This window comes from Petaurus breviceps, unplaced genomic scaffold (genome assembly GCF_028583685.1).
Source record: "Petaurus breviceps papuanus isolate PSGF00001 unplaced genomic scaffold, PetGlider_PUasm1.0 186, whole genome shotgun sequence".
Taxonomy (NCBI): Eukaryota; Metazoa; Chordata; class Mammalia; order Diprotodontia; family Petauridae; genus Petaurus; species Petaurus breviceps.
The window spans coordinates 23,498,286-23,525,237 of NW_027185798.1; the positions used below are offsets into that span (position 1 = coordinate 23,498,286).

Consider the following 26,952-nt stretch of genomic DNA (forward strand, 5'->3'; position numbering starts at 1 on the left):
TCTTTCTTTCTTTCTTTCTTTCTTTCTTTCTTTCTTTCTTTCTTTCTCTTTGTCCACATAGGATGTCACAGCCTTACCTGCAGGTGCTCTGCCCAAAGGGAATATAAATTTTAATTTCTGAAACTTTCTTTTTTTTTTGGAGGGCAATTGGGGTTAAGTGATTTGCCCAAGGTCACACAGCTAGTTTTTGTGTTAAGTGTCTGAGGTCACATTTGAACTCAGGTCCTCCTGACTCCAGGGCCAGTGCTCTATTCACTGAGCCACCTAGCCACCCCTCTGAAACTTTCTTAAAGAACAATCTTAACTCCAAATCACTCTGGCTCTCATTGATTGACCAACAGTGGGTCCCTACTTGGTCATGGTTGGGGCCTCGATTGGCTCAGAATAAATGTAAGTAACAATTATTTCTGTTTTAGCCAGAAACCCTAAGGGTCTTCCCCTCCCAGACGGATTTATTTTCAAATATATTAATTTTTGACTAGGTAAGGAAGCCATTCTCTGCCTCAATCTTTATTAAGCCTTAATCACTGAGACCTGTTAAAGACCTTAACTTGAAAAGGTCAAGGTCTCCCACTGCACCCAGGGCCATCTCTAGCGGTCCTGATCTATATCAGCCACCAGACCCAGATGACTCTGGAGGAGAAAGTGAGACTGGTGACTTTGCACAGCCCTCCCTCACTTAAATCCAATTCACTTGCATGCTATGGCATCACCTCCCTGATGTCATGATCCTCTTCGGGAACAAAGGATAAACAACAATTTCAAATTCAACAAATTATATTCAACAATTAAACAAATGTACACCATGCAAAGGCAGTTGAGATGTAAAGACAAAAAAGAAACAATCCCTCTTCTCAAAGAGCTTTCTTTTTTCTGCTGAAGGACACAATATATACTTTCATAGGGAAATCCAAACTGTATACAGTGTAATACAAAGTAATTTCAGTGGGGACAGAACATTAACGGGGAAAACATGGAGAAGGTGACCCTTGAAAGTTTTCATCAGGGAAGTAAAGGGCAATACATACTCTGGAGCTCCTCTCTCAACCCCTTGACATTGGTGGGAAAGTCTCCAGAGCTCAGTTGCTATGTATGCCCTAAGGATCTGGAAATAGCCCTGAGGGTGATTTTTTCCTACTGCTCTAGCTCCTGAGCCCCCACTGGTGTACTTCCCCTATAAATTATCAGCTGATATCAATGACTCAGTCACACAGTTTTTAGAAGGGAATATTTAACTAAGGTGATAGAGGCAGGAGAAATTGTTAAAAAACATTCCTTCAAAAGACTGTGCTATACTCTCCCATCAGTACGTAAAATGCCCATGCTCTTTGACCCACAGATTCTCACTTCAAGTTATATACTCTATTGAAGTTACACACAAAAAGAGCTCATATCCACCAAAATATTCGCAGTAGCACTTTATGCATTAGCATCTCCCCTCTTTTAATGCCAGTGCCTTCCCTCTCTTGATCCTGTCTGGATCTTATTTGTAGATAGCTGCTTGCATATTGTCTCCCCCATTAGACTGTGAACTCCTTGAAAGAAGGGTCTGGGTTTTGTTTTTTTGTTGTTTTGTTTTGTTTTGTTTGTTTGCTTTTTACCTTTCTTCGTATTTCCAGCACTTGGCATAATGCCTGGCTAATTATAATAACCTATTTACATAGTGATTACTCTGTGCCAGGCACTGTACTAAGCTACAATGATTATTTCATTTGATCCTCACAATAACCCTGGGAGGTGTTATTATTATCCTCATTTTACAGATGAAGAAACTGAGGCAAACTAAAGTTAAATGACTTGCCTAGGTCACACAGACAATAAGTGTCTGAGGCTGAATTTGAACTCAGGTCTTCTTAACTTCAGAACCAGTGCTCCATCCACCTTACCACCTAACTGCCCCTGAAGCACAAATACACAAAAAGCACAAATAAATTTGTTAAATGACTGATTGACCGACTAGCAAAGAACTGGAAACAAAGTAAATGCCAGTGAAACTGAAGAATGGCTAAACAAGTTGTGATGTTTGGAATAGAATATTACTATAAGGAATGATGATTTTGAAAAGAGACCAAGTGTGATACAAAGTGATTAAAAATGAAATAAACAGAACCAGGAAAACCATTGTTTTTCTTTTTGTAATGGTATTTTGTTTAGCCAAACATACACCAAATAAAATGGGCATTTCCACTTCAATGGAAGGAGACAGAGAGGGTTATATTATCCACAGCTTGGCTCTCTTTTTAAATGTATAATAAATTCAACATGTAACTCTCCAAACTGCTTAGCAGTGATTTTTTTCTGGTTTTCTTTCAATTCTTTCTCGCAATTTAAAAAAATGTTCCAAATGACCCTTTCTTTGGCCTTTTCTTTTTCTGAATACAATGACTGCAACGCTGCAAATAGAAAGAACTAAAATAATAGAAGGGAACACTGGGTAATTCGAATGACTGAGCTTGACCCAGTAGAAGAGAATGCACCTCCCTCCCTTTTCTGCTGAGGTGAGGAATGACTACGTGTACTGTCAGGTGGGTAGATGTGGGCATTAGTTCTGCTGACAGCTTCCCTCTCCCCTTTTAAAGCTTTTTTTTTTTTTTAAAGCAATAGGGGTTAAGTAACTTGCTCAAGGTTACACGGCCAGTTATTTCTGGGTGTGGTGCTAAGTATCTGAGCCTGGATTTTGATCCAGGTCATCCCGACACTGGAGCCAGTGCTCTCACTCGCTGAGCCACCTGGCCGCCCCTTTCCTCTCCCCTTTTAAACACTTTTGTTTTGCGGAATGATTTACTAGGTAGAGCAGCAGGGAGGGATAGACTTGGAAGTGAAGATTATTTAAACAAAAGATTTTTTTCTTAATGATTTAAAAGAAACATGGGCTGGATCACAGCCTCATTAATTGAATATTGATCTACTTGAACAAACCATAATCTCACAATGTTGATTAACTTGTGGACCAGATGTGGACAGAAGGCTTTTAAGGAATTCCACTGGACTCTTTAGGGAGTTCGAGCCTGTTGACTTTTTCTGTCAGTGATGACCTAGGAGGCCTGTTTATTTAATCTGTTGGAAATACAAATTTGGAATTAGAGTGAGTTAATACAATGTCCCAGCTGAATTAGAGAATCTCAATCAGATGAACGAAACCAAAATAAAATTTAAGAGGAATCAAAGTCTTGAATTTAAGTTTATAAAAAGTCAATTACATAAGCCCAGGCTAAGGAAGACACTAGGCTAGCATTCGAAAAAAGATCCAGGAGCCAAAGATGTGATTTTTTTTTTAATTTTAGGTCATATTGATAGAAATAGAGTATCCAGCTGGAGGAAGGTAGTAGTATCCCTGTCCTCTGTGCTGGTTGGAGCACATTTGGAATATTATGTTCAATCTCTGTCACAAATTATAAGAGGGACATCCAAAAGGAAGATAAGTAATCAAGCCACAAGCATTTATTAAGCACCTACTATGTACCATCACTATGCTAGATGTTGGAAATACAGACAAAAATGAAATAGCCCTTGGCCTCAGGAAGTTTGTAACACATTGGCAGAAACAATATATGTACATATAAAGATATAGACAATACAGATAAAGTAAATTACAAGGTTGCTTAGTTGTTGTGCTTCATTCTTGAAGAGGCCCAAAATGACATCATCATGTTGGGGTCAGGGTACTGTGTGTACAACTGTGGAGAATCAGACCAATTCGAGCTTGGAAGTCACAAAGTCGGGCACAAATAGTCCACATGAACATCTGGGATGGAGATGTCTCTAAATTTGTGAATCTTACGTAAGGGACTGCATTTCTGCTACCGTGTTTCCCTGATAATAAGACACTGTCTTATTATTTTTTTGGACAGAAAAACACCAGAGGGCTTATTTTCAGGGGAGGGCTTATTTTAATGAACATTGACAGCAATTTTAATAAACAGGTAAATGTGAACAAAAAAATGTACCTTTATTCAATAAGCAAATCACTGGGGAAGAACAAGATGACGCGCTCACTGCTGCAGCTCAGCTCTGATTGGATGCAGCTCAGGGCGCGGCGTGCATTTCATGGGGGGGGGGGGGCGGGGCATACAGAGGGGAACTTAATGTGGGCGGTGGGGTGGGGGATCACCTTCACTACAGTAGCAATCTCAATAGGGCTTATTTTCGGGGGAGGGCTTATTTTAGAGGACTCTCACACAGTAAGAGGAGGGCTTATTTTCGGGATAGGTCTTATTATCGGGGAAACACGGTATGCTCTATGAGCACGGTGCCTTCTCTGACAAGGGCACATCTTGACGGGCAGTCCTGTACCAGTGTCTCCCATGTCACACAATTGATTCCAAAGTCCTTCCAAGAGACCTTGAGAATGTCCTTGTATTGCTTCTTCTGACCCTCATGTGAATGCTTGTGTGAGTTCTCTGTAAAATAGCTTTTTAGGCAAATGTACGTTTGGTGTTTGAACAATGTGGCCAGCCCATCAGAGCTGCCCTCTCTGCAGCAGAGCTCAGCTTGAGATAGGACCTCAGTGTCCAGGACCTTATCTTGTCAGATGATCTTCAGAATTTTCCCAAGACAATTGATATGAAAGCGGTTCAGTTTCCTGACATGGCATGGGTAGACTGTTCAGGTTTCACAGGCATACAATAATGAGGTCAGCACAATGCCTCTGTTAGACCTTCACTTTGGTGGGCAGCCTAATACCTCTTCTCTCCTATACTTTCCTTTGGAGCCTCCCAAACACTGAGCTAGCCCTGGTGATGTCTGCATCAAACTTATCATCAATGTGTACATTCCTAGAAAGTACACCGTCAATGGAAGTTGGAATAGATAATCACTAAAGGAGTCATAGGAAAACACTGGAAGAAACCTTAGAGATTTGGTTCATACTCTATTCTTCCTTCAGATGAGTAAACTGAAGGCCACAAATGTACAATGAACAGAAGAACTAAGATTAACATACAGATCCTGTGACACCCTTACTTGGCTGCTCCTACACCCCAACCCACCATGAAGATAGACATGAACCATTGTGTATGAACATATGTTCATATAATATAATTCATGTAACACATAAGGATAAAAAAAATTCAGAGCTGGAAGGACTCTTAGAGGTTATTTAGTTCAACCCCTTCATATTACAGATGAGGAAACTGAGGTTAAGTAATTTCCTCAAGATCATAAAAGTGGAATAGAATTCCCTGATTCCAAATCCTATACTCTTTCCATTATACCACAACTTACTAATATGTAAGGGTGGGCTTGAAACTACTCTATTGCTGAAAAGAGCTAAGTTTATCAAAGTTGGTCATTGCACAATGTTGCTGTTACTGTATACAATTTTCTCCTGGTTCTGCTCACCTCATTCAGCATCAGTTCATATAAGTCTTTCCAGGTCTTTCTGAAATCCACGTGCTCATCATTTCTTACAGAACAATAGTATTCCATTACGTTCATATACCACAACTGGTTCAGCCATTCCCAAATCTATGGATATCCCCTCAATTTCTAATTCTTTGCCACCACAAAAAGATCTGCTAGAAATATTTTTGTATATGTAGGTCTTTTTCCATTTTTTATGATCTCTTTGGGATGGAGACTTAGTAGTGGCATTGCTGGATCAAAGGATATACACCATTTGATTGCCCTTTGGGCACAGTTCCAAATTGCTCCAGAATGGTTGGATCAGTTCACAACTCCACCAGCAATGCATTAATATCCCAATTTTCCTACCTCTTTTCCAACATTTATCATTTTTCTTTTCTATTATATTAGCCAATCTGATAGGTATGAGGTGGTACCTCACAGTTGTTTTAATTTGCATTTCTCTAGTCAATAATGATGTAGAGCATTTTTCCATATGATTATAGATGGCTTTGATTTCTTCATCTGAAAACTGCCTGTTCATATCCTTTGACCACTTAGTAATTAGGGAATGACTTATATTCTTGTAAATTTGATTCAGCTCTACATATTTGAGAAATGAAGCCTTGGTCAGAGACACTTGCTATAGAAATCATTTCCAAGTTTTCTGCTCTCCTTCTAATCTGGGTTGCATTGGCTTTGTCTGTGCAAAAACTATTTTTTTGGGCTTTTTTTGGAGGGAGGAAGGCAGGGCAATTGGGGTTAAGTGACTTTCTCAAGGTAACAGGGATAGTAAGTGTTAAGTGTCTGAGGCCAGATTTGAACTCAGGTCCTCCTGACTCCAGGGCCAGGGTTCTCTATTCACGGCTCCACCTAGCCACCCCTGTGCAAAAACATTTTAGTTTAATATAATCAAAATTATCCATTATGCATTTCATAATGCTCTCTATATCTTGTTTGGTCATAAATTATTCCCTTCTCCAAAGGTCTGACAAGTAAACTTGTTCTTCTAATCTGCTTATGGTATTACCCTTCATGTCTAAATCATGCACTCATTTTGATCTTATCTTAGTATATGGTGAGAGATGTTTTTGCCATACTATTTTCCAGTTTTCCCAACAGTTTTTTTTTTGGTCAAATAGTGAGTTCTTATCTCAGAACCTGGAGTCTTTGGTTTTATCAAACAGTCGATAACTGTAATAATTTACTTCTGTGTCTTGTGTACCTAATCTATTCCATTGATCCATCACTCTATTTCTCAGCCACTACCAAATAGTTTTGATGATGGCCACTTTATAATACAGTTTTATATCTGATACAGCTAGGCTACCTTCCTTTACATTTTTTCCCCATTAATTTCCTTGATATTCTCGACCTTTTGTTCTTCCAGATGAATTTTGTTATTATTTTTTCTAGCTCTATAAAATAATCTTTGATAATTTAATTGGTATGGCACTGAATAAGTAAATTAATTTAGGTAGAATTGTCATTTTTATTATATTAGCTCAGCCTACCCATGAGCAACTGATATTTTTCCAATTGTTTAGATCTGACTTTGATGTAATATTCATATAGTTCCTGGGAACTGCCCCCACTCTTACAAAAATACTGTCTCCAGGGTTTCTTTATAACATACCTCAGAGCCAGGTTTATGTGGACAAAGTCTACAGTTTCCCTCCCTGGCTCATGTTCAAAGGGTGTGGAAGGCGACTCATTTGTGGGAAGTGCTAGAGTTGATGGAATCCCTAGATTTCTTTGTCCCAGGGAAAAGTTCCTAAAGTAAAAAGAAAACCACAAAGAAACACAGAGGTTGTTTGGGTTTTCTTGGTTGTTAACTGGGAACATAATTACAGAGTTGAACTAATACTCTTTCCTTCTCCTATTACAGATGGACATCAGTGAGGCTTGCTCCACTGCTAATAAAGTGGCAGAAAAGCCGAATGCCTCTTTTTTGACTCTGCCACATGGTGAGTTTTCAGAAAAGGGAGGGAGCTGCCCCTACTAAAGATCTGCTGCTTTGTGTCTGTCCTAGGTCAAGTTTTTGACCCAAGTCTGTGTGTGCCTGACCTTGCAGTGTCCAGAGTAGGTACAGTAGGATCAAGTTCCCATTCTTCTTTACTTCTCTCTTTCCTCTGTCCCTAATTGTAGTTTGGTCCTAATTGGTCCTAATAGGTCCCATTGATGATTTTTCCAAACTACTAAGGGAACAAATGATAGGACACGAGACATAGAAACAACACACACCCTTTTTTTTTTCTTTCTGTCCAATAAGATTAGGAAGACTCCAGATTTATACGAAAATAGATTTTTAAACTGGAAGAGAGTTTTGCCCTCTGGTAATGTACAGTGTGGGGCAGCCAGGTGGTGCTATGGATAAAGCACTGGGCTTAGAGCCTGGAAGATCTGCAATCAAATCCATCCTCAGACACTTAAAAGCTGTGTGTCCTGGGCAAGTCACTTAACCCCGGTTTGCCTCAGTTCCTCATCTGTAAAATAAAAATGGGGACACACTGGAGAAGGAAATGGCAAATCGCTCTAGGATCTTTGCCAAGAAAACCACGTGGACTTTTGTCCATGGGGTCACTTAGAGTTAGACACAATGACTAAACAATACAATGTGCAGTGCATGTGACAAACCAATTTACTCTTACGTAAGTGCAACCAAAATACCAAATCAGACTTAGGCTCATATTAATCCAGAGTATTCAAACAATACAAACATCATCCCCTCTAGGAACAAACTGTCAACCTGAGTCCTAAAGGTCCAGGGCGTCGCGTCTCATACCAGTGTTCTCAGGAGAGAGAGTTCCCTCTCTGCCCAGCCAGAAGCCAAGGGTCTCTCTCCAAGGTTCTGTGCTACCAAGTCTCCATCAATCAGGAATGCTCTTAAGAGAGCTCAGGAAGCTGCAGTGTTAAGTCAAGGGTGGGGGTTAGGGGATGAAGGGTGGGTGGAGGAAGGACACCCAGGAGTCTATGGAGTTGTGACCCAGGAACAGGCTGGTGACTAGGGCCTCTGGAGGGGTGGGGTATAATTCTAGCTAAGGACATTTACAGGTTACACCTGAATTCTTACCGTTGGGGCTATTACTTAATACTCCAGTGGTAGTTTATTACATAAGGTGACGAAAAAGTTGGTCATGGTGCCCTAGGAAAACTAGACCTTCAGTCTTATTGGAGGCCTGGGAAAACCTACTGCCATTGCCACAAATCCCACCATGACTGCCCTTCCTGCCTTCAGCAGCAATCTCGGTCATGACTGCATTATTCTCCCAAGGAACGTTATATAGGGAACATGTGGAAATTTTCCAGGCACAATGACTCTTACCATCTCATTCAGTATGGTGGTTGGCTGTGACTGTAGACTCCTACAGTCTTCTCGTATCAGGACAGTCTCAACAGAATCCGTTTGAATTTTGCTAACTTGGGTAAGGTACCCAAAGGTGTGGTTCAATGTCAAGAGTTTATCCCCACTGATGGTGTTGATCTCAGCTATCGTTCGAAGGCTCTTCTTATTAGGGCTCCATTGATAATCCTAGGATACTCGGGATACTTAGGGTCATAATTGGAGATGTCATTCATTGTCCTTGCATCCTGTGATAGATACCTCATCCCTGAATGAGGAGAATTTCTTTTTTTTTTCCTTTTGGAGGGGGGAAGGCAGGGCAGTTGGAGTTAAGTGACTTGCCCAAGGTCACATGGCTAGTTGTGTTAAGTGTCTGGGGCCGAATTTGAACTCAGGTCCTCTTGACTCCAGGGCTGGTGCTCTATTCACTGCACCATCTAGCCACCCCAAGGAGACTTTCTAATAGGCATAGTCACATACAACATTTCTTGTTGGTTCAACTCCTCTGGGTATCTGAAGTGCTACATCCAATAACTTTCTTTTGCCTTCCCAGTAAGATCTCAGTCTAGGCTTATTCTAACTACACTAGTTCAACTCCTGCACCATTTTACAGATGAGGAAATTTAGACTCCAAGAGGTTGGTGACTTTCCTCAGGTCACAAAGGAAGGAGGAAGTGGCAGATCCAGGATTTGAACACAGGTCTTTAGTATTCTTTCTACTGTATCACATTGTCTTCCTTGGGTTTGAAATATTTGTCCTTTACACCAAATAATTATCAGCATTTTGGGGGAAGGGGTAGAAAAGAATTGGAAACTAGCTAACCATTGACTGACTAAGCAAATTGTGGCATAGGAAGGCAATGAAATATCAGTAAACTAGCATTTACTAAACCCATACTCCGTGTCAAGCACTGGGCTAAGATCTAGGGATACGATAGTCCAATGGGGTCTATCATGGTGCTCAACGAACACCAGAAAAGAAGAATTCAGGCAAAAATATGAAGTGATGATGAGCAAAGCAAGTAAAACCACGAGGACAATATACACAGTGACCACAACAATGTATATGAAAGAACAAAAATGGAAACCTAATACTGTGTAGTGATAATCAGCAATCCTGCCCTTCGAAAAGAGCTGAGACAACATCCCTCCCTCTCCCTCCCTCTCTCTCTCTCTCTCTCTGTCCCTCTCTGTCTCTCTGTCTCCTTGTGTCCCTCTCATTCTCTGTCTTTTTGTCTCTCATTCTTTTCTTTCTGTCGCATTCTCTCTGTCTTCCTCTGTCTCTCATTCTCTCTAAATCTGTCTCTCACATTCTCTGTCTTTCTGTCTCTGACTCTCCTTAAAATCTTTGTTACAAGGGGCAGTTAACTGAGAAGGGAGGAACATAATTAGAAATGCATGTGATGGAAAAAAACAGAAAGTGTCAATAAAAACATTTGTCCAATCCCTCATTCCATCTCTCTGTGAGTTCATGTGAGTTCAATAACTCCTTCCCACTCTTGCCTACAAATAGCCTACGTCCTTTAAAAACCCACACTAGACCTTACCATCCTCAGCCATTGTCCTTCCTTCTTTTTTTCAAAGCCAAACTCTTAAGAAAGAATTTCAGCTACACCCACTGCTCCTGCTTCTCTTCCCACTCCCTTCTTAACCTCTTGCAATCTGGTTTTTAACCCTACCGCTTGGATGGGGCTGCCCTCTCCCAGATTTCCAAATCTCTCAACTGCTAAATCCAATGACTTTTTCTCAAGCTTGGACCTTTCTATATAGTTTTTGATTCTGTTACCCACTCCTGACCCGGGACACTCTCTCTTCCTTTGACTCTTAGGACCCTGCTTGATCTTTGCTGTGCCTTCTCTCAGTCTCCTTTGCTGGATCATCCAGTTCCTATCCCCTTAGTAGGAGTATTCCCCCAGAATTTTCTACAGCAGCCTCATCCCCTACATGGCTCTCTTGGCGATCTCATTAGCTCTCATAGGGTCAAGCATCACCTTTACATAAATCCCTCCCAGATTTATATATTATCTCCATCGATCACGAATGCCACTCGTACACCTCAATTGTCTGCTTAGTTGCTATCTGCTGGATGTCCCATGGGCATCACAAAAGCAATTTGAAAGACCATTCCCTCTGAAGTCAGATCTGGGATGCTTATTACAAGTGACTTTAGACAATTCCTTTAACCTCCCTAGGTTTCAGATTCCTCCTGTGTAAGATGGAGGGGTCGGACTAGAGAACATCTGAGAGATACTATCTTATGTCCAGAACAGAAGTCATCATCTCCCTTCCCCCAACTTGCTGCTCCTCCAGACTCCCATCTCTATAACCTCAGTGGCATCCATATATCATTATTCTCTCTCCTTCCAGCCCCCTCCCCCTCACTCCCCATTTCTTGCATTTGTTCCTTCTCTGCATTCCCATGGCCCTAGCTCGGGCATACATACATATATATGCATATTCATGATTCAGAATTAATGATTAATATGTAGATTTGGGAGGCATCTGTGTAAAGATGATGCTTGAACCTATGAAAGCTAATGAGATCTCCAAGACAGTCACGTAGGAGACCACTGTAGAGAGTTCTGGGGAATACTCCTACCAAGGATATATATGTATCTGTGTATGCATATGTGTGTGTGTGTATATATATATATATACATATATATGTATGTGTGTATGAGTATATGCACATGTATACACACATAGAGACTATATATGTATAAGTACATATACATATGTATCACAAACATTTACTTCATGACCCCATTTGGGGTTTTCTTGGCAAAGATACTGGAATGGTTTGTCATTTCTTTCTCCAGATCATTTGACAGATGAGGAAACTAAGGCAAACAGGGTGAAGTGATTAAGTGACTTGCCCAGGGTCACAGAGCTAGTGAATGTCTGAGGCTGGATTTGAACTCAGTATTCCAGGCCTGGCACTCTAGCCACTGCACCATCTAACTGCCATATACATATATACACACACCTGTGTTTATGTATAGGTACGCATAGTGTATATACAGATGTGTGTACATGTGTATACGTACAACACACGTGTATGTATACATATAACATGCACGTGTGTATATGTGTATACACACATACAGAATATGTAATTTTCCCCTTGAGTAGGCATGCTGTAGTTCCTAGTTTGTGGCTTCGAAGTTGCTATATTTTTATCCATAAGGGTCCTTTTCCTCTTTCTTTGGGATCAAAGAGAAAAGGGGCACTTTTTTCATGCTTACCAGTCGTTCCTTTAGTGTGGTACATACTTTCTCATCTCCACCTCTCAGACTATTTCTTTTACTTCAAGACTCAGGTGTGGCTCCCTCCACAGGGAATGCTTGTTGTCGGGTACCCTGAAGTGATTGTAGCACGGTCTGTTACGTAGGACTGCCTACTTTTCCCATGAGGTTTTAGAACTGTCCTCTAGACCTAACTGGCCAGTGATGTAGCTTCTGGGTGGCCTAAAACTAAAAAGCCAGCCCAGGAGCAGCTCTCCCCTCTGGCTTGACTGACCGATCAGCATGGCCAATGCAGGGCTACGTAGGGAAGCTGAATCCAATTGGGTCGATGTTGTACCTTAGCTGAACCTCTGTAAGAGGGAAACTGTTAACCCTGAGTGTCTCATTCCATTCCAAATTCAAACACATGGTTACTGGGCCCTCAGTTTTCCCCCCTTTTGTTTCCAATATTAGTACACAAGTTGTTATTAGACAAGGAGAATTGAAATTCCTTGAGAATAGGGATTTTTCTTTTCAAGTCTTGACACAGTCCCTCAAAGAGTAGGCTCTTTAAATCCTTGTTAAAATGCACTTAACTGACACAATTTTTTAAAAAGGGGGCAAATGCATTTAGCCATAATCCAGAGTCCTTGTGAAGTGTTTAAACCACCAGCGGGTATTCTGAGTGTAAATCAAACCTAAAAGGTGACTTTATGCTTTTCTATGACAATGGGTTTTTTTCTCTTGTTGCCAGCCACCATCGTGCCCGATTGCCAGCCGAGTTCATCTTCTGTGCCCGCCATGCCCAACCCCCCAATGAGCACCATTTAGCCTACTCTAGGCTTCGTGGCTCAGGACAGCACAGATTAGCGAAGCCATCTCTGCCTCACGCAACGACAGGACAGAACATTTCAGGATCACAAATTTAAGCTTCTCTAACAGGTCTATTTTAAATGATCTTTTTCTTCATCATAAATGGATAATCTGGCAGCCAAAGATAGAGTTTCTCCACCATCGATGAGCATCTTTCCCTGACACTAACCTGACCAGTTAACCTCAGATTTTCTAAGACAGCTTTCCTTGAGAGAATACTGCTCATACAAGCACACAATTCACCGCAGAGGAATTAACACATGACTAGATCATTCAACACAGGTTGTGTTCTTGAAATTTCCAGAACTGGAGACTCCAACCATCTTTCTTTTCATAGCACATTAGGAAAGGCTGCTAAATTAAAATACACCCCCCATCCCCCCAACTAGCTGGGCATTCTCTTCTGCTAATTGTCACTCCAAGAGGTCTTAATACCTTTGCACTAACCCTTCTTACAGCACAAAGCAAGTGGGTCAGCCCCTTTCTGGCATCTCCTCCCTCCAATGCCCAACCTTTTAACTGAGTCCCTATAGATTGGAGCTCTCAAGATGGACGAATAAAGCTCTGAAAAGAATCTTTTAAAAACTTAAAACTTTAGTATTTACATATGTGCGCATTTCAGAGTCATTTAATGGAATCAACTTGTATCATCCAGAAACGATTTTTCTTTGGTGAGGAAAACATCAGATTCTAAGAGCTCACATGACCTAACAAATTAACTGAGCTTTGGGCCAAAATGGGAATCAACAAGAAAAATTACCTTTAATCTCTAAGGTGACATAAAGGTATTCAATTTATAGTAACTGGTCATAAAGTATAACTAATACAAACTCTAATTCTTTCAATCATATGGAGCCTATGTAAATATGTAATAACGTTCACGAACAATCGCGGCAACTCCACTGATTAATCCTAAGTCTGAGACTGAATGAATGTGCACACGTGATTGGTTTAGACTTCTCAGATATGCTCATTTCCTCAGTTTACAAAAAAATACTGAGACTCTGCAGCAGATGCTGGGAGTCAATGGTGCAAAGTGTGGATGCACCATTAATTAGTTTTCTCAAAGCCACACCCATTGTCTGAAGACCCCTGGTTACTTTAACAAAACTCTAAACATTAGTTATATTAAGATGAGGTTGAAAATTCCCCAGGGAACTCCTTTTATTTACTCAAAAGTGCACTGTTAACCATTTCTCATGAATAACCAGAGGCAACTGTTAGCACATTAATTCCCCCAGACTATGCCCTTCCTCTTTTGCACAGCATACTAATCGTACTTCCTCTTAAGGCTCTGCTGTGCTTTTAGCAACATGGTAACATGTTTTATTAACATGCTTGCCTCAACATGCTAATTCCAACTTAAAATTATTTTTAATACACGACCAGAAGAATCAGATGTAAACAGGTTGCCTGCCCCATGGTACACGAATCTCTCATGTATTCAATTTCAAGGCGTTACAAATCATGAATGAATGAGTGTGTCTAATAGAGCTGTGAGGGTCAATGTTATAAAGAATTCAAGGGGTGGATAGGTGGCGCAGTGAATAGAGAGCACAGACCCTGGAGTCAGGAGGACCTGAGTTCAAATCCAGCCTCAGACACTTAACACACACACAGATACAAAACTAGCCCTGTGACCTTGGGCAAGTAACTCAAGCCCAACTGCCCTACCTTCCCCTCTCCCCCCTACTAAAAAACAACAAGAATTCAAAGAGAGAAGACTTAACCTTCCACGACTCAAAGAAACAAGCACATAAAAGATAGGTATTTTGTACAAGTCTTTAATAAAAATAGTCAACAAAAATATATAATCAGGCATTTTACATAATGCATACATTTTTAATATCTGCAGGTACAGATAAATAACAGAAGGCAAAAGCAAACACATTGCTTCTCTTTGGCAATTCACCAATATCACCCCCTGAAGAAATAACATGGCAGTCAGAAACAAAAACCAGGATCTTAAAAAAAAAAAAAAAGACACAAACATCCCATTACTACAGAAAAAAGTCGCTAAGCAATAATACAGTAGATGGATTTTTCAAGCCAATTAAAATACTTTAGACCGTGGGGGTTAAAAATAACAAATTGCTCTCCAAAAGTAAGGCCTGCAGTTGCGTTTAGACAAGAAAACTACCTGTTTACTAGTTACATATTCCTTGGCTCTGTTCTATATTAATATACTACATTCAAATTTCACCTTTCCTAAGGAATTCCTAAGGAATGATGCCATTCCTAAGGAAAACAAAATTCTCTCCCTCCACAAAAACTATTTCACTTGCAGGTCAGAAGTCTGACAACCAAATACACTTGTATGTGGCAATTTACCTTCCTTAAGTCAATATTGACCATCTAACTCAGTGTCCCAGAATAACAATTCCTTCCACTTTACAGCAAAGATCCATACTGTGAACACTACTGAAGCAATATATACATGACAAAATTCAGAAAGGAAAAAAATAAAAAATACACACGACACCTAGCAGTTAAGTATGTACATGTTTTCACAGTTAGAGCTAAAAAACCCCTTCAGTTTGATATCTTCAGAAACAGTCTGAATGTAGCCTATAAATAACATTGTTGAAAGCTCCACCTGAAAATGAAGGGCAAGAAGGAATCCAACTTAAATAAGTCTTCTGTGCCCGTCACAACAGATGCTTGAAGTCTGTACAGGTCGAGGTGTGTGAAAAGGAGATTCGGTCATTTCCGCAAACTTTCTACATCTGGTAGCAAAGAAACTCCAGCAGCTTGGGAGGGACGGGCAGCTTCTGGACTTCACAGGTGGGCATCACTCTCCGAATCGACATGCGGCACAGATGCTGGAGACTCGGAACTTGCTTTGGAGTGGGCCAAAAATACACGCTGCCATCACTGGTCCTGGAGAGGGCACAAAGCGCAGGAAGCAGTCAGTTGGCCCCCCCTGCAGGACAAGGGATGGGAGAGAGGCCCCCAGGTCGATGGGGGGCTCCAGAATTTATGGGAGACTCTCTGTCAAAATGCACCCCGATGGCTTTCAGCAATAACCCACTTCACCTTAGGAGAGACAAAGTGAGTCTCGTCTGCAGGGAGCCACAAGTGCTACTTACCCTGCAGCTAAAACGCTGCCATCCGTGGAGAAGGCACAGCACAGACCATTGCTCAAAGTCGCCACCTGGACGGGGTAGTCCTCATTGATCCTCCAGAACCTCACCATCCTGGGACAAACAGGACAGGCTGAGTGAGCAGCTTAAGGTCATAGCAACATTTAAAACAACCCACAGAAATATCACAGGCTCCAAGCCAGAAAGCACAGATCTAAAGAAGGGCCATCAAATGCTCCAGGCTGAGGTCCTGCCCCAGTGTTCATGCCACCTAAGGGGGCCAAGCCCTCTACCTCCACTTCAACAAGATTCCTGTGCACAGGCTCGGTGTGCCCAGCACGAAGCAAGGTGCTGGAAACATGACAACAGAAACCAAACAGTCCACTCTTATTTGAATTATCATCACACTTTAAGACAAAGCCTTTCTAGTCAGGCATTGAGGGGTGGGCATTTTCAGTAAAACAATGGCACTCATTTCCCAGGAAATCAAACAGTACTAGTATTAAATGGAGGGGTCCGACTGCACCCCAATGAAGGATATCAAACCAACACAACTGTAGTTCATACTTACTTGTCATCGGCAAGACTGGCAATATGCAGTCCATCGTGACTGAAAGACAAAGCTCGCACCCAGCCATCATTTGATCCTCCAGCAAATATGGGCGTTGGAGGGGGGAACAGGTGCCTGCAGACAAAGAGACGCCTTGAGGGCACAAGTCATTCAAAACCAACAACCTCCTACTCATGGAAAATGGCGCCGCACTCTGGCTGCACAAGAAAGATGGGTGACAGGCCTGTCCAGGGAAGACTGACCACAAACCCTGACAACCTGATAACTCTCTTTGTCCATCTGGGTTTTTAACACTAGGAGGCTCTGACTTTTATTTCCCAATGAGGTCCCAGGTGCCAACACCACAAAGATCTACTTATGATGGGCAAATATTAAGAGCTGGAGAGGTGACCCAACGGCCCCAGGAAACGATTTTCTTTTCTATCAGAACATGTTTCTGTATTTGTTCCCTAAATACGAGTAATTTCAATCGGTATTAGAATGACTCAAACAAGAATTCATGAAGCGCCTATTCTGTGCCAAGCATTGTGCTTCTCAAAGTTAAACAGACTGGCCAGAGACAGAGGAAGGAACGAGGTAACTCCCACCCTACCTACCCAAATTCCATCAGAATCGATCCAATATGCGGATCCCAGACATACACTCGAGTATCATGGGATGCAGTAGCCAGTAATGCTCCATCAGGAGAGAACTCACAAGCTACAACATCATTGTGATGTCCTTCCAACTTCCGTATCATGGTGTATTTATCCATGTTCCAAAGGAAAACCTGAAATAAAAAAACAAATATTATAGCTTCCTTCGGATACACAGATGACAAAAATTACACATCTTACCTAAAACTGCTAAATTTACTTAGAATTATATTTTAAATTAAGCAGTATAAATTACAAGTAATTAAAAAAATATGCTCAGTGTCATAGTCAGGTAGATTAAAATCAGTTTTAAAGTTAATTAAAGCAGACATGCAAATTCTCTATCAAAAGTGTCTGTTAAATGTTAATTATAAAATAAGCCCAAATAAAAGGCAATATAATTTAACCACAAAGTTATACTGAATTTCATTTACAGATATGTATAATATGTGTATAAAAAAACTAGTTAACTACATTTGACAAGAAATAGTGTTAAGTACTACAATTCCCCCTTCTTACTTTTGTTCCAGAAACTACCAAAATTAAAAAAAATATATACAGACAGAAAATGTAAGGTTAACAAATTGTTACTCCTTTGGCATCTCCCTTTGAGAGAATCACTTGTTTACAATAGGCTTGGGTCACCAACGTGAGCCTAGGAAGAGAAACAGATACTGCAAGCAAAGAGAATTTTCTTGGGCAAACAATAAGGATGTTTAACCATGTCACACATTTAAATAAAGTGCCTCTATTTTAGGAAAACAATAAAATCACAACATTACTTGTACATGAGATTTACCCATATTATTCTTTTAAACTTTAGCTATTAATCAAGGAAATTTACTACTAGCTAGTTCAATGCAAAGTGTACATGGAATTTGGATTCTAAACTGTAGCTTTTAGACTGTGCAGGGTAGCTTTAAATATCATCTTAAACTCAAATTTCAGCTCAATGTTACAGGAAAAGCCTTCAACTCTCAAGGCTGGTATTAACGAACTCCTCCTTGGAGTTAGGCCCTCTTTTCGAGCTAGCTCATATTTTCTGCACAGATTTGATTTTAATACTGGTATTTCAAAACAAAGGCAAACAAGCACAAATTTTAAACTGAACCAAAGATTAAGGTAGCTTTAGCACCTTATGCAAATCCAAAAATAGTAGAGAAACCATGTGAAAAGCCAATTCTGCTACATTACAATGGTTTCACTATTCAGACCCCCGAGTTCCATAAGACTGGAATCCCAATTTACTTGGAGGAGGTCAGTGGGCTTCACTGTGGGGAACTAAAAATACAGAAAAAAAAAGAAAGAGAGAGAAGCAGAAAGTGGACGCCGACCAGCACCTGCGTACGTACAGTACCCCTTGCAGCCGAATGCAAGGCTACTTCACCGTCCTATGGCAAAGGTCGCCCCCAGCCCGGTAGCCAGAGATGCCACTCTGCCCAGCTGGCACCATTGTGCGAGTGGTGCCAGCTTAACCTCAATCACACCAATATTGCTGCCACCACCTGTGACAGGGAAAGCAAGAAGCTTATGGAAAACACACAGCCTAAAACAGCAATGTCAACATCTGATCTCTTCTCTATGATTTTTAAAAGACTAAACTGAATATTCTGCTTGAAACTCGCAACATTGCTAACTCCCATTTTTACCAGTCTTGGCTAACCAATGCATTTCTACCAGCCTCCCAGCCCAGCCAACTCCAAGTGCCCAGTGCTGCTTTGCCCACTCCCTGGCCTTTCCTGGGCATCCTTCTCCTCCATCCCTGAAGCTAATTCAGGCTCCCTTGATTCTGCCCCAGCTACAGTTGGCCAGGAGGGGAGTTCCTAAGGAAACTCTCTCTAGGGCAGTTCTCGGAAGCGCACCTTTAATCTTTCACCCATGCTGCTTCCAAGTAGCTAGGCAGGCCAGATGAGAGATATCAGAAGCCATCTACTCCTCCCCCTACTTTTATTCACAACTTTTAATTTTTATAAGTCATTTTTTTTGTTTGTTTTTAAGTCCAGGACCAGCTGAGACTCACATTAAAAAAAAAAACAGCACACTGGACGAGAAATAGAACAGAGAAGAAAATCATTAGCAAAGTAATTATCTTATGAGCTAGCTCTTTTCTAAATAACGTAGTACCTTTCTCAGTTTTTACAATAAACATCTAAATGCAAAGATCCCCTCCCCAACTCCCACTCTCTAGGCCTCCCCCCCAGATAGTTTACAGAAGAGCTTCAGCTAAAATCAGTGCAAGTTCTCAATTCACAATTAACATCACTACTGGCTTATTCCATTTCTTTCATGCAACTTTTTCCTCATTGTAAAACATTTAAGATAGTCATGACACCGAGCACAGGCTTGATGGGTTATTTAAGATTTCAAGTGATTGTGCACACATCAGGATAATCAATTCCCAAGGCAATGCCCAAGAACTGTGATACGTACTGCTTTACTGGCCCCAACTGAACACAGCATGGAAGCGTCCGGGGAGAAGGAGCAGCTGTAAACCCAATTCTGGTGTCCCCTCAAGACTTTCATCATGTTTCCTGAACAAGAAGAGTCGTGTTACCAACCACAGACATTTCAAGCAGCAATGGGTCAGGTCCCTGAAGCCCACAAGGATTGTGCTCAACCATCTTCTCCCTTTACGTTCACAACCCACTTCAGTGAAGGGATTATGTTCAAATGAGTTTAAATGCCTACTCTGTCCTGACATCTAGTCAAGGGCAGACCCTCTGCTTCAAAGATTTCATTTATCACTGGCTAGGATTTTTGGTGAAATAGGACATAAAAAAGATTGTCATCAAGGGAATCTGGTCTTATCTTCAACCCCACAACCTAAATCAGAAGATCTCTGTAAGCTTATCTGGCCAGGCCTAGAGGCAGCCAATGCTAATAATTAGCACATGTGAATATAAAAATAATGAAAATCTGTCTCCCAAGATTTTGCACTTGTGAGTCCCCCACATGGGTAAAGGGGGTGGGAGGAAAGGGAGAGGTTAGCATTCATCGATCATTGATAGGACAGGGGCTCCCATTCACCATGTAACCACACCAGGAAATAGCCAGTTTCATTATAAGTTAAAACCACTTCTCTAAACTTGAGTTTTCTGCTTCCTCCCCTCTAAGGGCTCCCATCTTAGCAGGAAGTGTCATTCTAAGTGACAAAGGGTCTGGAGAAACTTGGCTATGACTCTGCCCCAAGACACGGAACATAGCCGAGTCTTTGTGCTATGCTAAGGGTGTTGGTAGGAGTCCATGGTGGCTTGCTGGGAGTACCTCTTAAGCCCACCTCTGGTACTCCCAAGAAGGGCAGCCCTTCCCGCCCCTCTCAGTTCCACTGCTTCCCTACAATCCTGCACAGATTTATTTGTACACATCTGCTGGCCTGATTGGGAGCTCCTAGAGGGTAGGCACTGTCTTCTGGCTCCTTCTGCATCCCCTGCTCTTAGCACTAAGGGCCTGGCACATAGTAAGCACTTAATGTTCAGAACTGACTGATGACCTCAAACACTGTAGACAGGCAGGGAAGACCTAAAAAAGATCTGATAGCTTTCTCAGGAATTGCAGATTTTCAACATTTTCAGTGATGTATTCATCATGTTTTCCCCAAAATATGATTTATTCTACTGCTTAAAAGCCTCATCCTAAATGACTAGACGCAAACTGCTGCTTACTCTGGCTACCTTCTAGATTTTAAGCTGTTCCTATTGGTTCCTTGAGGGTGCACTCACATTCTTACTAAACAAAAGCAGAATAAAAACTGCTGGTGACAGATGCCTGAAATTGGACCTAGGTTCTGTGGGCTGGGCCCTGGCTCCCAAACTGCATCAGAATCTGACTGCTTAGCCAACTCACTTTTGTGAGAAAATTCCAAGAATTAAACAAAGACAGGTACTAGATTACATGCAACATTTGCTAAGTCAAGTGGATTATATGCTCTGTCGCTGTAGAAGACAAATGAAATGAACCCTTCCGCATCCCTCGTAATGGCTAGACACCGTCTAAGCTTCAGGAGGAATTACTCACCGTCGTCCTTCAGGTCCCACACGCGGAGAGTTTTGTCTCTTGAAGCTGAGACTAGAATCAGGCTTCCATCGGGAGCAAAAGTTAAATCTCTGACCACTTCTGTATGATCCATCAGGTTAAGGAGGAGTTTTCCTAAAAACAAATGAAGACACAAAAAATGTGATTAACATTTTAGTTTATTTTTAAAATCACATTCACAATATTTTCTCAAAAGAGGAAATTCTCTTGGGGGCTAAAAGTGTAAGGATGAAAATTTATTTTATTATCAGCATTTTAATTTCTGAGTGAACAATCAGTTTCCCTGATAACCTCAGGATCTATCAGTGTATTAATTGGGAGGAGTTTTGTGTTGCTTTTTCTGAAGACTCCTTATTTATAAACAGTCAGGTCCCAGATAATTTTTTCCTTTCAGAAAAAAACTAAGTTTGTTAAAAAACAAGAAAGAATTTTCAAAAAACCAGAAAACAAGGCATAGAGTATATCACACTGATTTAATTTGCATAACTAAAGACAAACTCATTTATTAAGCGAAGTTTCTAAGGACCTAATTTTTGAAATATAAGGCCCAGTTGTTCTATACACTTCCTGAAAAGCCTGCTAATATAAATGTCCCAAATTCAAAAACCCATTAACCCTACACATTTAAAAGAAAAAGGGTGAACAGGGCAGAATGGATCAAAATCTAGCTCCGGTGGCAGGAAGACCTGATTTCAAGTCCTCCCAACACAGACTAAGTGACTGGCCAAGTCACCTTCCTCTAAGGTAAAGGCAATAACAAAGACTGATTTCCCTAGAAGGCCCCTGCCCTTCAGAGTCTGAGAGTCAGCCTCCACTCCCACCTTCTACTAATGAAATCACAGGCCAGTGACAACCTCCCCATTGTGGCCCACCCCCTACAAAAACGACACAAACGTTCCATATAAGTCATAGTAATGATGTCTCTACTATCTGACAGAAATATTATTTTCCTGTGAAACATATGTCATTTGATTTGACTTTCAAAGACCCAATGACAAATCTACTATGTTATCTTTCTTTTGTTCTCATTTAAAAGGAAAACTTCAGAATTACTTTCCTGAATTACAAATGCTCATGTTTTAAATAACCTAAATAAAGAATTTAGCTTCTTAAACTAGTAAGTTAAAACTTCAGCTAAATTATCACCTAAAACTTTCAAAGGTTAATAATTGATGATACCAGGAGGTTTGCCTTGAAAACTTCAATGTTATCCAATCGCTAGCAACCTGGCTGTTTGAAACAGAAAACTAAATTACTAGTTAGAAAGAAATAATTAACTAACAACTGGCCCCCAAGTGTCCTCTCTTCATGCTTCCAATGACATGTATTTAAAGAGTAACAAAGCAGATAGTATAAAGTTATAGAGTTTTACTAAAGTACAAAAATTTTGAGTAACAATTTGGTAAAAACAGACTTCCAACAGTTCAATGATAGAAGTATCTTGTGAACTCTAACTCTTTCTGAACCAGAGAACTCAACTTAGCAAGACTCCATAGAAAATCACAGATGTGCTCAGAGGACAGCTCTGATTTTAAACATACGCCTATCTTTAAAACCATCCATTTAAAGCCTACGTACTTATTATAAAACATGAGTCAACATGATGAGGTTTCTTAGGGAAGAATTTGTACCTGTATAGACATCCCATATTTTGATACGTCCATTGCTTAAGCCAGTGGCCAGGAGAAGCTGGTCCTGACCAAATTTGAATCGGTGCCATTCTATATTCACACAGCGACTCTGTTTTTCAGGGACTGAGGATCCAAAGGCGAGGCTCCACACGATGTCCCCACAGTCTATGATGTGCTCACAAGGCTTGTTCTTTGAAACACCACCGCTGTTTTGTCTTGAAAGTCTTGAATTACTTGAATTAGTGATGTTCTTGGTGCCATGCAAGAGGCTTTAAAAAGAAAAAAGGAAGAACAAAATGAAGGAATAAAAATCATTTCTGTCTAGGCCACTAAAATGCTACTATATAAATTTAAGGCATTAAACAAAGTCTCCAGTGGACGCAAAGAGCTAACACCAATTCAACAATAAAGCAGTTTACAATCTTCTCTCACTGTTTAAGACTTTTAAGACCATAAAGTACAGCAGAACTATGATTAACCGGGCCCCACCCCTTAATTAGCCAGAATGTTGTCTTCCACACACCATTCCATAATTCTGCTTTAAGAGCTAAATAACCAAAAAGAGTGCCAAGCCAATCACTAGCTATCCTTCAAAAAGAGACAAATGCGCCCCCTTGTGATAGCACACACACACACTCAGTCCCATTCCCCCATACTTTCTCAGTCAGGCTGTAGCAAAAAGGACAGAACAGGAACGTAGGCTTAGAATTCTAACTCTAGGACCCTTCTGTTGTTCAGTTGTTTTTTTCCATTGTGTCCAACTCTCTGTGAGCCCATGTGGGGTCTTCTTGGCAGAGATACTGACGTGGTTTGCCATTTCCTTCTCTGGCTCATTTTAGAGATGAGGAAACTGTGGCAAACAGTTAAATGACTTGCCCAGGGTCAGACAGATAGTGTCTCGAGCCAGATCTGAACTCAGGGGGAGAAGTCTTCCTGACTCAGGTTTGAGGTTCTATGCACTATGGCGCCATCTAGCTGCCATACCCTAAGTCTCTATAACCTCCCCAAGCAAAGAAAAAATAAATTATGCAGTGCATGCTTACATTGTACTAGATGCTGGGGATACAAAGAATAAAGCAGTCCTTCCTCTCAAGGGGCTTAGAAGAACACATATTAAGAATGCAGAGCACAAATATGAAGTGAACCATACGAGGCAGTTTGGGGGGCCCCAGGAGGATGAGGAGTGGGGGTCCCCTGAGCACTGAGGAGGAAGAGTCCTGTGTGAGGAACAGAAAGGAGGCCAGGCCAGCAGGCCCTCCCTCCCAGGGCAGGTAGGGAGGGATACACACGAAGCTGAAAAGAGAGGTGGGGGCCCGGGGACAAAGGGCTTTAAGACAGGTCTACAGTAGACCCTAGGAGAGCCATGATCAGAACTACCCATACGTAGACCAATGAGGAGGCTGCGGCAAGTCTCAGCAAGAGGTGAGCCAAGACTGGATGAGTTGAGAAGGTGCTAGAAATGGGATAAGATGTGCAGGTGAGGCAGTGCAGGATGATGCTGGAGAAACAGACCTGGGGAGACTGGCAGAATGACATGCCTTAAATGGTTGGAGGAAAGTTTGGAAGACAAGTGGGGAATTTAGAAGGAAAGATGATGAACTGCTCTGGTCAGGCTGAGTTTGAGATGTCTCTGGGATGTGATCAGAAATGTCCAATGCACACTTGGTGATGTGGAACTGAAATTCAGGGAACACAGCAATCTTTTGAGTCATCAATATGGAGATGAGAATTAAGCCCTTGGGAACTCACTAGTTCCAGAAGAAAGATGAGTGCCAAGGAAATTTAGAGTCAAACAAGAGACAATCTTAAAACGGGTCCTCATAGGCAGGGAATACTTGTTTTAAAAGACAAATCTGTGCCTTGAATGAATTAGAAACTTAAAGGCAAGTAAACAGTTAATAATGGAGAAAATTTTCAGTAATTTTGAAGACCAAATACCCTTGAAAAATTTGCTAGTAATTGACCTTATTATTCACATTTAAGATTCTATCACAACCTGCAGCCCTGCTCACACCTTGCAGTGTCAAATTTCCATGACTGCATTTAAATCCTTCCTTCCATAAGGAGACAAATTCTGGAATACTATAATTAAGTACAAAATAACAGTGTCTTACAAGTTCTTGAGGCACTGGGACCAGGGAACCAGCTTCACTGTGCGATGTCCTTGAGACCAAGCAAAGTAAGAACCATCAGGAGCAAAGGCAACTGTCCAGTTTTCATGGCCACATTTCTTGTCAAAAGGAGCTGCTGGGGCCAGAAGTTCTCCTATGGTACGGGATCTCACTAAAGAGAAGAAAAGAATAAGGTCAATGGCTGGATTCATCTTTGCTATAAGAATGCCTTGGCTTTCAGACCAAGCCAAAGGACCCATGAGGGTATGAATCCCCCACCCCCCAAACAAAGCCTACCACCCAAAACCACGAACTCCCCTTCAGAGGCCATGCCCTAAAAATCCTCCCAAGTACAAATTTTTAAGATTGGAAAATTATTCCAGTAACAATGTGATATGATTCTAGTTTCAAGTCAAAGATCCAAGATCTGCTGCCTTTAACTGCTTTAAGTTATCAAATCTAAAACAGAAAAACACAAAACTGTTTACTGTTCAGGGGAAGTGACTAGCAATTTTAAGCATTTCAGCTAGTCAAATTTTAAAGATTTTTTTAAATGAATGTAAACTGGAAGACAAGGGCACACTGTCTATGCAAGGAGACTATGTATGGCTACCCTCTTACCTTGCATCCTCACTCATTCTCCAACCAACAAGACTTACATGTAATCTTTAAGTTATGAAATCAGAAAAAATAAATCGCCTCTCAAACAAAGGAATGAAACGTGTCAATAGGGTTTTTAGATCCCACTGAAATCTCTCTCTCTCACACACACACATCTTTTAAAATCACAAACCCATTTGACAACTAACAATGTAAACCAGGCATCCTTTTATAAGTACAAATAAGAACAACTCAATTTCATCTCCATCTTAATTTTTCTGCTTTAAACTTGGTCATGAAAACAATTCCGTTTGATAAAGGGGTAGGAATAAGTCACTTATCTTTAATAACAAAACCCAGTCTGGTCACATGGTTAATAAAGTGAAATAGACTAGCTCTTTCATTCCTATCAGGTTCCCCTCACCTGACTCTCCAGCTGAAGTGGGATACTTGGCACCTTACCTGAGTAACAAACTACTTCCAAAATAAGGAACCCTGGACACCTAGTCAGGGAGACCCAGGTTAAAGTCCTGGCCCTGCCACAGACTTAAGCAAGTCACTTCTCCTTCTCTAGGCCTCCTCTGTAAAATGGGGATATGGATAACTCTAGCCCTAGCTGCTTCAGAGTTGTGTGAGGATATAAGGACAAAATAGCATAGATTTTTTAAAAAAGTGCAACCATAGGGGCAGCCAGGTAGCACAGCAAGTAAGGGCACCGGCTCCAGTGTTGAGAAGACCTGGAGATCGAATCCTGGGCTCAGATACTCAGCACCACACCCTGAAATAATAACTGGCCGTGTAACCTTGAGCAAGTTACTTAACCCCAATTGCTTTAAAAAAAAAAAGTGCAACCACATAGCACTGTACGAAGGCAAGATCTTTTCCAAATTAATAGCTCAAAGTTCATCAATAAAGTGTTTCAAAAAACCTAAAATGGATTAAATCTGTTTTCTGGTTTGAACAAATAACTAATACTTCACTGTCAACTATTCACTTTTAGTCCTTTCTTTTGAGGAATTATGACTAAATAACAGTGACTTTACAAGGCTTCTATTCTGAGGGACAGTTTTCTGGGGGATTAAAGACTTGGTGATCTCTATAAAATACCATTCATAGTGTTATTAATACATATACACCAGCAAAACGCGAACCCCCTCTTAACAAAGAACTTTGATTCATGGTCTTCAAATACTACCTCCTATTTCTCTCTAGTCTCCTATCCTGAAACTGGGCCATACCTCCTCCCTTCCCCCAACTACCGTGTTTCCCCGATAATAAGACCTATCCCGAAAATAAGCCCTCCCCTTACTGTGTAAGATTCCTCTAAAATAAGCCCTCCCCCAAAAATAAGCCCTATTGAGATTGTTACTGTAGTGAATGTGATCCCCTGCACTACATGCTACATTACGGTACCGTCTGTATGCACTGTCCGCCCGCCCCCCCCCCCCCCCCCCCCCCAGCACCCCCATCACCGCGCACCCCACCCTCACACCACAGCAAGCGTCG

At 41.1% G+C, this 26,952-nt stretch overlaps 1 protein-coding gene across 1 annotated transcript in view; it reads right to left on the reverse strand.

Annotated features, from left to right (window-relative positions):
- Positions 1 to 14,551: 14,551 nt before the first annotated feature.
- Positions 14,552 to 26,952, reverse strand: part of WSB1 (WD repeat and SOCS box containing 1) — a 16,806-nt gene continuing 4,405 nt past the window's right edge. The window contains exons 2-9 of the mRNA XM_069089854.1: positions 24,850 to 25,018; positions 22,736 to 23,004; positions 21,087 to 21,218; positions 19,503 to 19,603; positions 17,034 to 17,206; positions 16,438 to 16,551; positions 15,873 to 15,980; positions 14,552 to 15,663 (exon numbers count right to left, since the gene is read on the reverse strand). Of these exons, the coding sequence (XP_068945955.1) occupies positions 15,504 to 15,663; positions 15,873 to 15,980; positions 16,438 to 16,551; positions 17,034 to 17,206; positions 19,503 to 19,603; positions 21,087 to 21,218; positions 22,736 to 23,004; positions 24,850 to 25,018 (1,226 nt within the window). The 3' untranslated portion in view covers positions 14,552 to 15,503. The remainder of the gene's footprint in view (positions 15,664 to 15,872; positions 15,981 to 16,437; positions 16,552 to 17,033; positions 17,207 to 19,502; positions 19,604 to 21,086; positions 21,219 to 22,735; positions 23,005 to 24,849; positions 25,019 to 26,952) is intronic.